Source organism: Mus musculus, chromosome 16 (genome assembly GCF_000001635.26).
Source record: "Mus musculus strain C57BL/6J chromosome 16, GRCm38.p6 C57BL/6J".
NCBI classification, from domain to species: domain Eukaryota; kingdom Metazoa; phylum Chordata; class Mammalia; order Rodentia; family Muridae; genus Mus; species Mus musculus.
The window spans coordinates 4,284,396-4,302,533 of NC_000082.6; the positions used below are offsets into that span (position 1 = coordinate 4,284,396).

The following is an 18,138-nucleotide window of genomic DNA, read 5'->3' on the forward strand; positions in this document are numbered from 1 at the left end:
AGGCCAGCCTGGTCTACAAAGTGAGTTCCAGGACAGCCAGGGCTACACAGAGAAACCCTGTCTCGAAAAAACCAAAAAAAAAAAAAAAACAAAAAAAAAAAAAACAAAACAAAACAAAAAAAAAAACAAAACAAAACCAGTGTGTGTGTGGGGGGGCACCCTGCATTAAAACTCCCAATGAATAGGGAAATTATCAAATGTAGGTGTTCTATAGCCTGATTTTTAAATGTTTAATGTTCTATGTAAAAATAAACATTTCTCAACCAAAGTTAACTGCGGTAGGTGAATTCATTTAAAAAATAATAATATAGCCCCAGAAACACAAAAAAGTAGATATCCCTTTCACCCCCCATTTTTAAAGCCATGGTAGGAACAAAAAGTAAATCTTGTCTTGGCTCCAAGTCACTCACTGATCACACACGGGGTGAGAGGAGCCTGCCTGAAGGAAGGCAGTACCAAGCTTCTCGATGAGGAATACCACGCACCAAAGTTACGTTTTAGAACATTTTAATATCCTTCTTTTCAGTGGATGCAATTTGAAATTCTTAGAATTAACAATTTAAAAAGAGCAGAGCAAAGGAAAACATGGAAATACAAACAATTGGTTCTTACTAATATAATTTCAGGTTCTAGGCATGATGCGATTTTCAAAACAACCAGCCCCCCCCCCAAAAAAAATGCTTACCTTGAAAATCAAGAAATTCAAATGCAGACTTATCTTTGGATACTACAAGTGACTGCAGCCCAGGTGATGGTCGCACACTGCCTTTGGCTCGCTGTGTCATGTGCAAATGTGCAGGTGCATCCCAGGAGTGAAGTTAGGGCAGAGGGAGCCATGCACAGGTGTGGCACATCTGTGGGGCTCGTCAAGCTGTTTGAGGGTTTATAACCGACGAGCACTCTACGTTCATTTGTGTGGGATAAAATTATGTGTGCTTGATCATACAGATGTATAAAACTGATCTGTGCTGGGGCCAAGAAGGAAAGAGCAATTGCAATGCAAAGCAACTATTTACACACATTCAATTCTGAAGTATTGCTTCCTGCCCTAGGTTCCTAAGAAGTACTGCCACCTGATGGACACTCCAGTCCACTGCCTGGAAGCCCAACTGTCTCTAGCAACAGCTGTTTGTTCAATGCCAACAGACCAAGCTGCACGGCAGGTGTGCTGCAGAGATCCTGTGGTTCTGTGTTGAGGTATGCTTAGGGGCAGGGAGCTGGAAAGGCCCCAAGGGGCCTTGCACCCTGAAAGAAGAATGTCTGCACTGGTTCTTCAGGAAGGCTCAGGGTGTTGAAGACCACTGCACTTTGTATGAACTGCCCTTCAGCTAGGGCTCCATTTGCACGATGCAGAACTGGGTCATCCGCTCAAGGTTAGTGATTCTCTCCAGTTGGTTTGGAGGTCTAGAGTTGGGGAGTGGGCTGGGAAAGACTCACAGATACCTTTGTAACAGAGAAAGAAAGAGTTTGAGAGGGAAGGTGTGAGAAGAGATGAACTTGACAGAGCACATCTTGAACCAAGATTGCAAAAACCCCGGCCACTAGCTAGCTCCTCCAAGTGATGCAGCCTGGAGGTGGAGGACAACCTAATACTCGGTCAGTTGAGCACACCTGAATACTGACAGGAGACCCCAGCATGCCCTACATCCCTAGCACAAGGAAAGAATCAGGTAGTGTTCTTAAGAAAAGAAAATCTGTGGCATTGTACAGGAATACATTCTTTAGAAGCAAGAGGTATTGTCACAACTTATCTGTTCTTCTAGTTGGAAGACCAACAGGGAGCCAACTGGGACAGGAAATCTTCCAGTCACTAAGAATACTCTGGGTCCTGGCATGGCTTTGCTGCATGGGTGGCCATCCCAGGTGTCTCTGGGGAAGTAGCTGACTAAAGCTAAGATGTCACCTTGCTAGCATAAGCAGGTTCTGTCCATCTTCAGGGAGGAGTGAAAACCGGGCTTAACTCAGATGTGAAAGCTATACAGTGAAGTTTACCAGTGAAAGAACACACCACACACAGGGCATGGCATGAAGACCTCCAATAGGCACAGAGATGGTCTTCAGTTGTCTCATGAGCTACACATCAGCATGACCTGGAAAAATGATGGTGGCGGGGCAGCTGTAGCTTGAGCTCCTTCCAGCATCAACTTGAGATTCATCATGGAAGAACACAATTTAATTACAAGCAAGGTTAGCAGCCAGGAACTCAAATTTCATCTGTGACAGGCTGTCTGCATTTCCTTTGGCAAAACAGATGGCTCTGTCCCTCGGTGCCCCGTAAGAAACCCCCTTCAAGAGTTTGAATTGACCAACAGAATTAAATCCCACCACAAGCCAGCCCGTGCAGTCCAACAGTGGGTGGAACGGACAAAAGGTTTGCAGAATCCCACCTGGCGCCGAGCCAGTTTTACTCTGGATCCCCACAAGAGGGAACAGCACCCTGGGTGGCACCATGGGCCACAGTGGATGAGACATGAAACATAGAGGGACATCTTGTCATTGGTCGGCTGTGTCCTTTGCAAACTGCCCTGCCCACTCCCTGACTGCTTCCCTCCACCAAAACTACCCAGTGCCCCCTCCCCATAATACACATGTTTTGATAAATAAATAAATAAATAAATAAATGCATCCTCAGATGGTTAAACATCTCCCTCAAATGGGTCAGCTTCTGAGACAAACATCTTCACTCTTGGCTGGAAGACCCTTCTGTGTGGGGTCGGGATGAAAACACGGCTTTGAGATTCCTGAGGCCTGGTTTGTAAGCTTTGTGTCTGGTGAGCATATGAAATCTTGGCCTGCGTGCAGATGAGCCCCTGAAACTGCCCAGTGTTGGAGGCGGAGAAGCCCATTTGTGGGCCACAGGAATGTGGGCCCAGGTACCCTAGAGATGCCAGGAGGGGGCTTGCTTCCAGCCCTGCTCCCTTCTATAGCCCCTCCCCCAGATGAGTTTACTGGCACTTTATGTCAGATTCATAAATGCAAGTATGTGTGCGTGGATGTGCTTAGAAAGGCCAAGTGACTGAAAAATACTATTACACATATAGAAAAAATAAACTGGAAAACACTGTATGAGAAAAAAAAAACTTGTGAGAAAAGGCAATAAAAATGGTATTTTAACCACAGCTTTTTTTTTTCCTTTTTTTTTTTTTTTTCTTAAAGAAGTCAAATAATCCCCAGGGCCATGATTCCACCAGTGGCCTCAGCCCCAGACGCAAGGCCAGACCCTGAAGGCACTTGAATCCCTCCACGCTGCTGACTGGATCCCCTGGCTGGGCTGGGGGCAGGCTTCCAGGAAAAGGCTTCCAGGAACGCAAGTAAAGGAAAACCGAAATGGGTGGAAATGAACCCTGAATAACTGTGCTCCACACAGAGATTCGGGCTGAAATGACCACGTGACACCACATCTGGGGACAGAAACTGAGGTGCTAGATAGCACAACAGCCTATCGACACAGATGTTACTGTGTTTGGACACGCAGAGCACCTTGGCAGCTCTCGGCGCTGCCTCACACACTCTTTGAGACATTGAGCTTGCTGAGTTCACTGGCCTCTTCTACTCCTATGTCTTCACAGCTGTCCTTTTCTATGGCTTTGCCAAATGGAAACCTTTCCTCTGCTTTGACTGGCTCTCTCCAGGACCTCTTAGAGGACAGGCGAGCTTCCTTAGCCTGTGTGCTATCATCAGATCCCAGGGAAGCCTTGTCCGAATACTGAACGGAAGGCACCAAGTTGGCAATCTCATCTGTGGGAGACCGCCCAATGCTGCCGTCCACCTGGACTCGGATGTCTGGGGAGATGGACAGCTGGTGCTGGGGAACCACTCCATTGTCCGTGCACTTTGGGTAAAGGTAGGTCTTCATCTGCCCTTTCCCCTTGACATTCACGGTCCCTCGGTAGTCAAAGTCATAACCCATCTTGCTCAGCACACGGTAGCTCTCTTCGCTCACCTGGATACGGCACTCCACACCAGTGGTGTCCATCCTGCTGGCGATGTTGACGGTGTCCCCCCAGATGTCATACAGCAGCTTGGTGGTACCTATGACACCTGCTGTGAGGGGTCCGTGGTTAAAGCCGACCCTGAGCTTGAAGTTGAACCATAACATATTGTTGTTGAAGTCATCCACCACGCGCATCATCTCCTTGGCGAACTCGAAGAGGATACGCAGATGCTCCTGTGGGTGGCCACCCTCCTGACACTGGGCCGTGTTCAGCCCTGAGGCTGCCATGTATGTGGCCCCGATGGTCTTGATCTTCTCGATGCTATTATAGTCCGGCTTGCTCAAGAGCTCATCGAAGTCACCGATCAGCTCGTTGAGGACACGGTAGCACTCCTTGCCCCCCTCATAGTTCTCCTCATAGAATTCACTGAAGTTGACAATGCTGGCAAAGATGACTCCCCCGCTGTCATGGTTCTTGGAGTAGGTCTGAGAGACCTTGAGCTGCTCAGCCACATGGTAGGGGATGATGTTCCGCAGTAGCCAGTCAGCCTGGTCTCTCATGCTCTGGATCTTGGTGCGGTGTAGGTCGGCCTCCACATCCCCATGGTAGTGCAGCCGGTAGCTGACCTCGAACTCCCGGTTCAGGAACCAGACCAAGAGGAGCAGGAGGAAGAAGGTGAGGATAAGCTCCTTGCCTATGAGGCTGGCCGGCCTCCTGCCGTCCTGCAGCACTGAGCTGTTGCATGGGTTCCTCTGGGCACTGCAGAGCAGAGAGATGAGACATGACACAGTGCCAAGCCTACACTGAGAATGTGCACTCTGCCCAGTGTGGCCTAGCAGTACCCTCAACCCATGCGGCCAGAAAGCAGCCTGGCTGTTTTGCAGGCTTCACGGGTGCTTTTGGTTTATTCATATTTAATTTGATTTCTTGTCTTATGCAGCCAAGGCTGGCCTTGAACTTGCTATGCAGCTGGAGGTGGGCCTGGAATTTATCCTCCTGCCTCCATACCCACATACTAGAATGACAAGCCTGGACCACTAGGCCCAGCTGTAACTGCTTTTTAGAAAAATGCATTAGATTTTTAAAACAAAAACAACGAACAACAAACCTTTCTTTCTCCTCAACTATTTCTTTTAGAAAATCTCAACTTTATGGAAACATTAAATTTCATAAAACTTGGATGTGCTTCATCTGGGTTTTACAATTTTTAAATTGCCTCTCTGCTTCCTCTCAACACATCTATGGAGACACATGTGACATACAAAGACATACTGACACATGCAAATACTTTTCCCTGGGCTGGAGAGATGGCTCAGCTGTTAAGAGCACTGACTACTTTTCAAGAGGTTTTGAATTCAATTCCCAGCAACCACATCTTGGCTTACAGCCATCTGTAATGAGATCTGGTGCCCTCTTCTGGCCTGTAGGCATATATGCAGGCAGACTATTGTATACATAATAAATAAATCTAAAAAAACAAAACAAAACAAACCCTCCACAACCCCCCCAAAAAAACCAAATACTTTTTCCTAAACATTTCAAAAGTAAGTTGCTGGGCTATCTTAGTGTCTCTCCTAAGATACAGACATGTCCCTTAGTGATCACAGAATCATTACTGAGTCCAAGAAACTGAATATTCTGATAGATTTTATTCTTAGGTTTCTAAACAACAGACATCATTTTGCAAAGACCTTTTTATACTTTATTTATTCTCTACTTATATGAAACTTCACAAAACACACTCCCCATTTCTAGGTAGTTCAGATTCACCAAAGTTATTTAAGACAATCTTAACATTTTCAAAAAGAAATATGAGATGTATACATTTAAGATATGATTATATATATATATACACACAAACATACATACATAATATATGCACATGGTAAGAAAGTCAGGCAGCATAAGGAACAGAATAGTCTTTCCTTCAGGGTAACAAATGCAGCTATTTTCTCATGGCTATAGAGTAATCTAATATATGGATGACCACACTCATGCTGAGTAGTTATGATGAGAAATGATGTTTCAAAGAACATTCCTACCCTCATCTTGGCATACAGTGGGATTATTGAATCATTTTAAATATAGGGCATTTAGAATTTAACTAGAAATTCCCAAGAAACCCTTGTAAGGGCTAGAGACTGAGCCCAGAGCCTTGAGCAAGGAGAAAAGCATTCTCTAAGCCTTCAAACTGTTGCAGGTCACACCTCCCATTCCCAGATAACTGAACTTACACCCAGCTGCGCTGTTCTCTGGTAAGCAGATGCCACTGATGGGCCCTGCAGCTGAAACCCGAGATTAGCATCGGCAGCTACCATGTTTTGTTTTGGTTTGGTTTGGTTTTGGTTTTTCTTCTTAAGGCAGGATCTTATGTAGCACAGGTTGGCCTGAATTTACTATATAGCTAAGGGTAACCTTGAATTTCTAATTCTCCTGCCTCCACTTTCCAAGTGCAGGATCATAAGCGTACATCACCATACTTGCTCAGTTTTTTCCTCTGTAAAAATACTGCATACTCAATCATAGAAAATTTAGGGGAGAAGTAGAATTAAAAATATGATTTCTCTCCTGTCCTGCTTCCCGGAGTCTGTTTATGTTAACATTTGAACTTCCTTCTTCCTTCCCTGTATCCCTTTCTTGCCGCCCCCTTCTATTTTTAACAGAGTTTTGACTGTTGAGTTCCTATAAGTTTTATATGTTAATGCATTTCTAAATTTCCCAAGGTAGGTTGTTAGATTTTATATGATAGAATTGTTCACTATGTAAAGATAAATGGATATAAAACTGATATGTCTTCAGGTGAGATCTAGGACACAGAAGCCTTAATTCCTTAGCTACAGTATTTAATTGAAGTCGTATTGTTACCTTTGACATAAGGGTATTTTAAAATAATGGATGTCACAAGGCCTTGTGGCACACATCTGTCATTCTAGAATTTGGAGGTAGAGACCTTAAGAGTTTAAGGTTGGCCAGCACTCGGGAGGCAGAGGCAGTTGGATTTCTGAGTTCAAGGCCAGCCTGGTCTACAAAGTGAGTTCCAGGACAGCCAGGGCTACACAGAGAAACCCTATCTCGAAAAACCAAAAAAAAAAAAAAAGGAGCTTAAGGTTGGGCTGGAGAGATGGCTCGGCAGATAAGAGCACTGACTGCTCTTCCAAAGGTCCTGAGTTCAAATCCCAGCAACCACATGGTGACTCACAACCACCGGTAATGAGATCTGACGCCCTCTTTTGGAGTATCTGAAGACAGATACAGTGTACTTACATATAATAAATAAATAAATTAATCTTTTTAAAAAATCTCTTTAGAAAAAGAGTTTAAGGTTACCCTTGAGTACACAGCAAGTTCAAGGCCAGCCTGGGCTACATAATATTTTATCTCAAAAAAAAAAAAAAAGGGAAGAAATGAACTTGAGGTCATTGAGACACTCCCTAAAACACCACCATAAAAGCCGAGAGATTGGGATGGTCCCTAAGCCACTCTAGCAGGGCAACTGGGGACTTTGGAGGCCTTGGTTTCCTCACTTGTAAAGCATGGAGACAGCTGGGACATGGCCAGGTTCCTTCTCTCTTCAGGTTTAGGGTAGCTGTGTCAGCTCTGGAGGGGAGGTTAGCATCCTCAGAGAGGCCTGGGTTGATACAGGAAGCTGGGATGGGGAGGGGTTCCACCATCCCTGGATGGCAGCAGTCCATGGTACGGCGGCTGCTTGCACAGGCAATGCAGGTTTTGCTGACCACCAGCTTTCCCTGATCTTCCTATGTGGCCTGCTATTAGAAGCTTGGAGCCACCTGTCTTCACTGAGGTCCTCTAGGGCCATTCTAGCTCACTGGGCCAAATGCTTCCCTTTGCTGATTCTGGTGTCCTCTCCCTGTAATATGCTGAAGCCTGGAATCCAGCAAGGCTGGACCTGAGACCTGACACAGGTTTTCTAGCCCAGTGGTTGGGAAACAGGACAGAGTTCTCTATCGTAGGACATTCCATGTTTATTTCACTTACAGCATTGAAACAAATGTAATACCTACCAATCACAAATGCTAAGCAAAGTGAACACTTTGTTTAACTGACTAAAACATGTTTCACTCCAGCCTGAGGTTCTCTGGCTCCCCCCAACCCCCACCCCCAGACAGGGTTTCTCTGTGTAGCCCTGGCTGTCCTGAAACTCACTCTGTAGATCAGGCTGGCCTCGAACTCAGAGATCTATCTGCCTCTGCCTGGCTTTTAAGCCGAGTTGTACAGAGGTTCTGGGCTGGGGAGAAACCAATTGTATCTCCTGTGAGCATGGCTTGCTGGGTCCCAATATTGTGACATTGAGGACCAGCCCTTTTTAGTAAGTTTCCTGAGGGACTAAACTTAGGTCAACAGGTTTGGTAGCAAGCATGTACTAAGCATTCTCATTGGCCTATACCTTAAAAAACCCAAACCCAAACCAAACCCCAACCGAAACAACTTTATTATTATGAGTGTGTGTGATTGGTGAATGCAGACACCCAGAAATGTGTCCGTGGAGTCAGTTCTCATTGTGCCGGAAGAAGCAAGCCACTTGGCCCTGTATTTTGTTTTATTAAGACGGGATCTTGTGTTGCTCAAGCTGTCTTGGAATTAACTGACTATGTAGCTGAGGATGAACTTGAACCTTTGAACCCCTTGCCCTCACTGCCCAAGTGTGGGATTATGGGATATGCCACCACACCCAGCAACTCTAAGACAGGTGGACAAGAGCATCCAATCCAGTTGTACATTTAAACAGCAAAGGCCAGTTTCCAAGAAGAGGACTGTTGGCCAGCTTGTACCCTGGTGAGTGACCCCAGGGCCTCGTGTCATGTAAGGACTCCACTACCGAGCGAGTGAGCAATCGAGCGGTTCCCAGTTCTTTCAGTTTTCCTTTTCACTCTGAGATGGCATCTCCAAGAAAGTGTTCAAGGCCAGCCTTGACCAAGCTCACCCTGCACTGGACTCACGCAGGCCCTGGATGTACGATTCTACTCTCATAGCCAAGATTACAGGCCCATACCTTCACACTCAGTCCAAAAGAGGAGTCTGAGATGGGTAAATGTAAGAGTAACTGAATCCTGGGGCATCCAACTGTGGATGGAAGCTAAAGTAAAACACATTAAGATCTATTATCATGCAAAAGAGGTACTTGAAATAGCAGACAGACAAAGAGAAAGCCAGGGCCACCTTTCAGCCCTAACCAGCAAGGTTTGGTACCTATAACCGTTGGGATCTATCAGGGCTGTATATACAGTGCCATACTCTATAGCCTAGGCTGACCTCAAACTCACTGCAATCCCCTTGCCTCAGGCTGCAGAGTACAGGCTTACAGGCTTGATGGCCATGGCTGGCATCGGGTCCTGCTTAAGCTCAGCTAAAAGATCAGTGGGGACACCTGCAGCTTGTGCAGTGCCTGACTGTGATTCCCAGGAACAGGGGGATGTGGGAATCTGTAATCAATTTTGTGTGCTTCACCTGTGTGGGCTTTATGTTCTATGAATGTTTTTCTGTCCCTTCCAATATGTCAGTCAGTTTTTTTAAGTGGATCTATTTACTATTGATAAGACTGGAAAATTATCTGTCTTAAGAGGCATGGAAATGAATTTTTTTTAGCTTTTATGGTTTAATTTGTATTTTTGTGGCATGTGTGTGCATACAGAAGCATGTGTGGCTGCAGATCTGCATGTACACAGCACACATAATTGTTATCTCTTACCCTTCAATTTATTTTAAATTTACTTTTTAAAGTAAGGGTTATTTAGTTTAAAATTTCAAAATATTTATTTTTTTAATTCAAATATTTATTATCTCAAATTTCTAGCCAGATAGTAGTGTCTTATATAATTAAACTACTTATTGATCATTACCGTCTGTCTGTGTGTGATGGGTGTAAGGATGAATGCTGAGGGGCATTGTGATGGTCAGAGGGCAACTGTTGACTGGGTCCTTTCCAACTTCTCTTACATGGGCGCTGGGGATCAAATTCAGGTTGCTAGACTCTTACAGCAAGCATCTTTAACAGCTAAGACATTTTGGCTACTCCAGGTCAAAATATTTTAGATAATAAAATATTTTCTTTGAGATATTTCCTGTTGCATAAAATTAAACTAACTCTAGTATATGTCTAATGAGTAATCACCTTCCCAGTATGAAACAACTGTGATCGGATACTTTAATATGCAGTTATTGTTTGCTTTCTCAACCTGTATGTGCACGCGCATGTGCGCGTGCAAGCAAATACACACACACACACACACACACACACACACACACAAGCATGCATGCATGCATGCATGTACATGCGTATTTTCGGGAGATAAGGCCCCAGGTTGGAAACTCACCTGAAATTCTGTGCTGAGTCCAAGGGGGACATCACAATGGAACTGGAAAGAAAATGAATAAAGTATTACAGGAAATAAAAAGGCATTATTAAAAGCAACTCAAGAAGAGTTCACGTAACTTCCCTTTTGGGTGACATGAGGTAAATATTTGGTCATGATCCTCTGAAACCATAAGCCCAACTCAGCACTTTCTTCTATAAGCTGCCTGGGGAATTTTATCCCAGCAACACAAGGCTGGTGAACACCTTCTCTTTTGTAAAAGGTGAATCTATTATTATTATTATTATTATTATTATTATTATTATTAAATAGATTCAGGCTTTTGTTTACTACCTGGCAACCACTGCCCTGCTAGTCCCAGCTACAACTGGGACTGGGCTGTACCTCTGAGAACCCTCCATGTAGAAGGGGTCTTGGTAAGGTTCATCTATTAGTTCCTGCCAAAATCTGTTTGAATTGTAGCAGGGAGGTAGATGGGAGGCCCCTACTTCACTCCTCTAGATCCAAGAGGGGAACCCAAAGCTCTGACCATGTCACCATGAAGGGCTCACAAGGCACCCGAAGGTAAAAGCTGTTAATGAATTCCACACTCTTTGTATAAAGCACTGTGATGACCCTGAGTCCAGATGTCCCACAATGGCAGGAGAAGGTCGTGCATTTCACTCAGTGTAATTGCTTGTCACAGCTTTTCCTCGGACACTGAACTGCAGCTCTAATTCAGATTCCCCTTTGATCTTGCTTTGCAGAGAACTCGACTGTTTCACATTGCTATGAATCCAGGCAGGAGATTGAGGACAGTCACCTTGTTGCTCCCTAATCACCAATACGCTGTGATTCCCACAGACTCTTGATACTGCTGATAAAGCATTTGGTAAAGCCGTGGTCCTCGGGGACACCCATGCCAGAATGTTAGATATCTGGCAAAGTACAATGGAGAACTGTCCCTGTCACTGTGTAACACCCTGCTCACCTGCTTTCTGGCTTTATGAACATGTGGCTCTCCACTGCAGCTGGGAAGCACCTGTCTAAGCTACAGGAAAGGCCTGATACTTAAATGTTTGTTACACAAACAGAAGCTTAATTGGTTTAAGAGATAGGAACTATTAACAAAATACTGTATACATTCTGCTACCCAAGTTTCTATTCTGTTTCTAACTGCATGTTTAGTTGACAAAGAGTAAAAGCCTCAAAGCTGTTTGCTGGCATAACAGTTGACACAAACAAACCAAGAAGCAACACGATGACCCTGGTGGAGCCTGCAGAGGAAAGAACCTCACTGTCACTATCCACACAGGGCATTTCACTGTCAATATCCACATAGGGCTAACTGTGCTAACTGGTTACCTGAAGGGACGAAAATGGTCTCACTTCCTCTGTAGCCTAGGCTACCCTCAAACAAACTTGCTGTCTTTCTGCATCTACTTCCCTTTCACCAGCACTGGGATTACAGGTGTGAGCCACCATACCTGGCTCTTAGCGGGTTTAAATGTCCCTGTCATTGTACAGCTCAATTGAGGACTGGTCCTGTCTCTGGAGGTTCATCATGTGACTTTAATCTCTGTCCAAACCATGCTTTCAGGTAACCCAGAAGGCCTCAGACTTTCTACACAGCCAGGGAAGACCTGAAACCCCTGATTATCCTGCCTCTGCTTACCATGTGGTGAGATTACAGGCATGTACCAATAGAGTTCAGTTATGTAGCTTAGGCTAGACTGCCTCCTCAGCTTCCTGAGTGCTAGGGCTACAGGCCTGCACCACGCTGGCTTTCCTTATCACGACTCTCTCATGTGGAATAATTCAGATCTTCTTTTCTTTCTTTTTTCCTTTTCTAAAGAACTATTTATTGTATATGAGTACACTGTAGCGGTCCTCAAACACCCCAGAAGAGGACATGAGATTCCATTACAGATGGGTGTGAGCTATCATGTGGTTGTTGGGAATGGAACTCGGGACCTCTGGCAGCAGTCAGTGCTGTTAACCAATGAGCCATTTCTCCAGCCCAGTCTTCCCTTCTTAGATTACAACTTATTCACAAAAAAAGTTCAAATATCCTACAGTAGTCATGTGTCTTGCTGAGGCAGATACCCAAGGACATCTATATTCAAATATATACAGATTGCATTCCCATATCCAAGTGTGTAGGATCAGAAGTCTTGTGGAATTCTGAATATTTGTACACAACTGGTGATATAGGTGTCTTTTAGTGATAGAAACTAAGTCTAAATTCAATGTTCATCTATGATTCAATATTTACATACTATACACACAGCAATGTTTTATGGTGTTATAAATGACTTCCTTTTTCCTTTCCTTTCCTCTTAGGGCTCGCCAGGCAGTGGCACACGCCTTTAATCCCAGTACTTGGGAGGCAGAGGCAGACAAATTTCTGAGTTTGAGGCCAGCCTGGTCTACAGAGTGAGTTCCAGGACAGGCAGGGCTACACAGAGAAATCCTGTCTCAAAAAAAAAAAAAAAGACTCTTAGGGCTCTTTATTATGTTTTGGGCTGTATGATGCTTGGTTCTGTGTGTGTGTGTATGTGTTTGTATTTGGTACTCCTGAGGATTGCATGCTGGGCAGGCACTTTACCACTGAGCTACATCCTCAGCTGGTTCTCTTTGAACACATGTGTGCTGGAAGCCATTTCAAGTCATGAAGGAAAGGCATCATGCAGCACTAACACAGAACTGTTGCCGAGCCCTAAGAGATGCTAGGTGAGGGCGGCACGAGGTAAGAATGCAGTCACACCTGTCCTGACACAGGGAGATGTGGAGCAGAAGCAGCAGCCCAGCCCCCACGATGGTGGCAAGGGAGGACCTCATCCAGGAGCTGAGCTGGCAGAAGTTACAGTAGTGCACAACGGCCACCAGCACCGCAGAGCCAGTGAACATGGTAACCTGCAAGAGAAGACACTGTTAGTATAGCCTCTGCCACCTCTGCCATGTTGCCTCCATCCTATCTGTGTGCCACAGAGTGAGAGGACCACCCCCACACACTTCTGTTCAGTATCAGGCATCTCTGGTACTTGTGATGGCTTGAATGTAAAATGTCCCCCACAGGCTCATGTGCTTGTATACCTGGTCCCCAGCCAGGGGTGCTCTTCTAGGAGGTTGTGGGGTCTCTGGGAAGTGGACCCTAGCAGCAGGAAGTCGATCTCTGGAGAGAAGGGCCTTGAAATTTAGAGCCTAGTTTGTGTCCTATCCCATCTCTGTTTCCTGTTTAACTAAGTTGTAAGGAGATGAAGAGTCTCAGCCCGACAAACACCCCACTGTGGAGTTATGCCTTCCCTGCTATGACAGGATATTCCCTTAAGTTCTGAGCCAGAGCTAATTCTCCATCCCTTATAACCTTTCTCATCAAGTATTTGGTCACAGTGACAAGAAGTAACTGTGAAATGTGCAGTAAGTCTTCCTTTGGGTAACCTACTGGTTTTAAAAACAGATCACATATCTGTCTCATGGCACAGCATTTTAGTTACAAGTCCACACTGCTAAGAGAATATTCCTCCAGACAGGTAGGATGGCACATGTCCCTTTGATAGACAGGAAAGGGAGGCTGCTTACTGGGGCTCTACCACTGTGAGAGGGGCCACCTTCCAAACTCTTCTTTCAGTCCTGCTGTGGTCCACTGAGAAGTGAGTTGATGCTAGGACCTCAGATGCTCCCAGGCAGTTCTATTACACTCAAGCACACTGCTCTCAGCTGAAAGGGTAAGAAACAGCCTCGTCCATTGTGGAGTAAACTCCAAAGCTCCTCCCCAGAACAGCAGCTACTCCAGGTGCCAGTCAGAGACTTAGCACCTGTTATGTGCCACCATGTATGTGTGTGTGCCATTATGTGTGTGTGTATGTGTGCCACCAAGCCCAGCTAGCGCATGCTTCCTATTTTAAGAGGGCAGCTGGGAGCAGTAACAGAGAGTACCTCTTTTAAAACTTCAATTTTTAGCCCTACCCCAAGTACCCAGACTTAAAGTGAAAGAAGAGGTTAGGGAGCCTGGAGGGCGTGGAGATGGCCTGCGGATACTTACATGTATGTTGGTCTCAAACTCAGAGGTGATGTGTGAATAGACAGCCAGGGCAGGAAGAGACACCAAGATTGCCCCAATGCAGTGGCGAGGGAGCCAGCCAGCGATCCATTCCAGCAACCACTTTGTGCATGTCATGACATCCTCTAGGAAAAACACCATTCTGGACACAGAAGGGAGAGGTTCAGGGGCAGAGAGTTAGCATGCCACACTTTCATCTGTCCCATGTTGCCATTTCTGATGCCCACCTGGGGGCAACTGGCCATACACAGAGCTTCACATCCAAATTACTGTCTCCATTTGGTCAAAATGCACTTGTCAAAGACCTCTGGAGGTCTATGGGGTTTGCAAAAATAATAACGACCCCCAAGTAAAGTCTACCATAAGTCAAGAAGTCCTCAGTGGGGCTTCTATCTAGAAGTGTTCTACTGAGTGTTTTGGGGGGTCACAATGGGGAAGGGCTGCTGTTAACCAGGGATAGAGATACCTTGCCAGGGTCACACAGTGACATTCTCCCTTGTTCCACTACGACCCACAACATCTCATCTACTGCCTCCTTCTTACAAACATAGAAGTGAAACGCTTGCTGATACACTGCAGCCAGGGCTCACCGAGTCTGTGCACAAGCAGGCAGTTTCTTGAGGTGTTAGCTCAGCTGCAGCTAAACAGATTTGGTTTGGGTTGGGACATTAAAAGCCATCCAACCTTCAGCAAATTAGGTCATGTACTGAAGACAGTTCACTGCCACTAACACCCCCAAACCCCCATTCTTGTGTTTCCAGCTGCTTCATTCACAGCCTGGATCATGGCTATGACAAATACAGCAGACAGCTTTTGTTGTTGGTTTGTTTGCTTGTTTTGGTTTTTTGAGGCACGGTTTCTCTGTGCAGCTTTGGCTGTCCTGAAACTCGCTCTGTACACCAGGCTGGCCTCAACTCACAGAGATCTGCTTGCTGCTATCTTCTAGGAGCTGAGATTAAAGTCATGTGCCACCACCACTTGGGTAGCTGACAGCTTCTTTATTTCCTGGGAGAAGCCTTCCGATCCCAGCAACAAAGTCTATGACTCTTCTCACCGCTGTAGATCTGGGCTACCTCAAGAAAGTGACGTGCTTTGATAAGTCCTCTGATGAAGAGTAGGGACTGAGTGTGCAGCTGAGAACAGTGACTAGGAAAGGCGAGGTTCCTTTAGGGGACCCTGGGGCAGGGTAGGGCAGGACACTGGGACCTTGGAGTGGAGACTCAGAGCTCTCTTAGGCCTTTGCCGGGGTATGAGCAGGCTCACTGTCTTGACATCCAGTCAGGAGCCACTTGGGGATCAGTGGCTCAGGTGTCGCCAACATGCCCAAAACTTGCATCTTTGGCCTTGACCCTATACATTCAGTCATGAACAGAAGCCCCTAATCCTCTGGCCATTGTTCACAGAGACTCAAGTACACTTTTAGGGTCCCTGGGCTGTTCTGGCTTTATCAAAACTAAATGAAAACACAGGCCCTGGAACATAACTGAGGAAAAAACATGGATATTTTTACAGGCAGGACTCAGGGCCTCTAGAGAGGGACACAAATGGAGCTGAGTCCCAGGAGATAGGATGCCTAGAAGATTTCAGTACAGTTCTGAAGATCATACAGGTTAAAATAAAAACTAGCCGGTCTCAGTGATCTTCCTGGCACTGGACAAGAAGGAGCTCTAGGCTGGGAAGATGGAGTACCAGCTTCCCCCAGGGAGCCTGTGTAATTCGCCGTGTAGGTCTCCTGATCTGGAATCCAGCCTCTTCTAGCCTTGGACTGTGACGCTGCCATGTCCAGGTAGGAGAACAATGGCTGCTCGGTTCACCCGACTCCCAGAGTGTACAGGTAGTAACAGTCCTCTCAGCTAAGCTCAGGTGGGGCTAGATTATTTCAAACTGGATATAATGGAACAGGAACAGTGATTAAAGAGTTAGAGTAAGTTGGGTGTGGTGGCGCATGCCTTTAATCCCAGAGTACTCAGGAGGCAGAGGCAGGCGGGTTTCTGAGTTTGAGGCCAGCCTGGTCTACAAAGTGAGTTCCAGGACAGACAGGGCTATACAGAGAAACCCTGTCTCAAGAAACCAAAAAAACCCAAAAAAGAACAAAAAAACAAACAAACAAAAAAGAGTTAGAGTAACAGGTTATGGAGACCAGGAATTCCAGGCTTTAGACAGAAACCTGGAGGGGCTGGGTATGTACACACAAGCAGAGGTGTGGAGAGTAATTAATACAGGCACAGGTGTGGAGAGTACACACAAGCAGAGGTGTGGAGAGTAACACAGGCACAGGTGTGGAGAGTACACACAAGCAGAGGTGTGGAGAGTAACACAGGCACAGGTGTGGAGAGTACACACAAGCAGAGGTGTGGAGAGTAACACAGGCACAGGTGTGGAGAGTAACACAGGCACAGGTGTGGAGAGTACACACAGGCACAGGTGTGGAGAGTACACACAGGCACAGGTGTGGAGAGTACACACAGGCACAGGTGTGGAGAGTACACACAGGCACAGGTGTGGAGAGTAACACAGGCACAGGTGTGGAGAGTAACACAGGCACAGGTGTGGAGAGTACACACAGGCACAGGTGTGGAGAGTACACACAGGCACAGGTGTGGAGAGTACACACAGGCACAGGTGTGGAGAGTACACACAGGCACAGGTGTGGAGAGTACACACAGGCACAGGTGTGGAGAGTAACACAGGCACAGGTGTGGAGAGTAACACAGGCACAGGTGTGGAGAGTACACACAGGCACAGGTGTGGAGAGTACACACAGGCACAGGTGTGGAGAGTACACACAGGCACAGGTGTGGAGAGTACACACAGGAACAGGGATTCCTTGGGGTAACAGAAATGTTCTAAACTACACTGTGACTATATTTTTACAACTTTCTGTGTTTATTAAAATTCACATATATAGATATATATTTTTGCAGTGCCAGAACCCCGACTACATCACTGAGCCTCATCCCAGTCGCTCAGTTATTTATGTATTCAAGTGAGTTTGGTGCATGTGAACTATCAGTATAAAATTCATGTTGTTGTCAATTTCCGTTTCTGAGGTTGGGTTTCACACAGCACAGACTGGCCTTACACCTGGCTGTTGCCAAGGAGAACCTTTAACTTCTGGTCCTTCAGTCTCCACCTTCTGAATGTTTGACATAATAGGTATCACTACAATGCTCATTTATGAAATTAAAAAAAAAAATCCAGAGGTGGTGGCACAGGACTGCCACATCAGGTATTCAAGAGGCTGAGGCAGGAAAATCAGAAGTTCAAAGCCAGTCTGGGCTACAGAGTGAGTTCAAGGCTAGCCTGGGCCACAGAGTAGTCAAAGATGGGCTACAGAGTTGAGTTCAAGGCCAGAGTAGGCTCCTTAGTGAGACTCTGTCTCAAAAGAAAAAGAAAGTGGGGATGTGTCTGTCTGGTGATATGATACTTGCCTAGCACAAGAGAGGACCTAGGTTCAGCACTGCCCAACAACATACACAAAAGAAAGAGAGGACGAGGGGGTTCTTGGCTTAGGTTCTACAGCAGTAGATCCTTGTAAGACTGTCTTAGGGAGTGGACACTGGACTCAGGGGAGTGGGGGCTGGAACAGGACAGTTGTTAGCTGTGGGCAGGGCTTGATTCTGAAAGAGAATTTAAGGGAAGGTGCAGACACATCATTTCAGCTAGGGGAGAAAGCAGTCTCTGCTGCAGGGTGGGAACTGAAGGATTGTGGTGAGAGGGGAGGGAGGGAGGTATCCCATCCCAAAGGGAGAAAAGATAAAATGTGGAAGTCTCGGGGCCAGATCTAAGCTGTTCTGTTGTTGTTGTTGCTGCTGCTGTGTTTGTTTGT

At 46.0% G+C, this 18,138-nt stretch overlaps 1 protein-coding gene across 4 annotated transcripts in view; it reads right to left on the reverse strand.

Moving 5' to 3' along the window:
- Positions 1 to 490: 490 nt before the first annotated feature.
- Adcy9 (adenylate cyclase 9) overlaps positions 491 to 18,138 on the reverse strand; it is a 152,351-nt gene continuing 134,703 nt past the window's right edge. For all 4 annotated transcript variants that reach the window (XM_011245806.1, NM_001291910.1, NM_009624.3 and 1 more), the window contains 4 exons: positions 14,292 to 14,451; positions 13,014 to 13,162; positions 10,268 to 10,309; positions 491 to 4,694 (listed from right to left, as the gene is read on the reverse strand). In XM_011245806.1, coding sequence (XP_011244108.1) covers positions 3,503 to 4,694; positions 10,268 to 10,309; positions 13,014 to 13,162; positions 14,292 to 14,451 — 1,543 coding nt within the window. In that variant the 3' untranslated portion in view covers positions 491 to 3,502. The remainder of the gene's footprint in view (positions 4,695 to 10,267; positions 10,310 to 13,013; positions 13,163 to 14,291; positions 14,452 to 18,138) is intronic.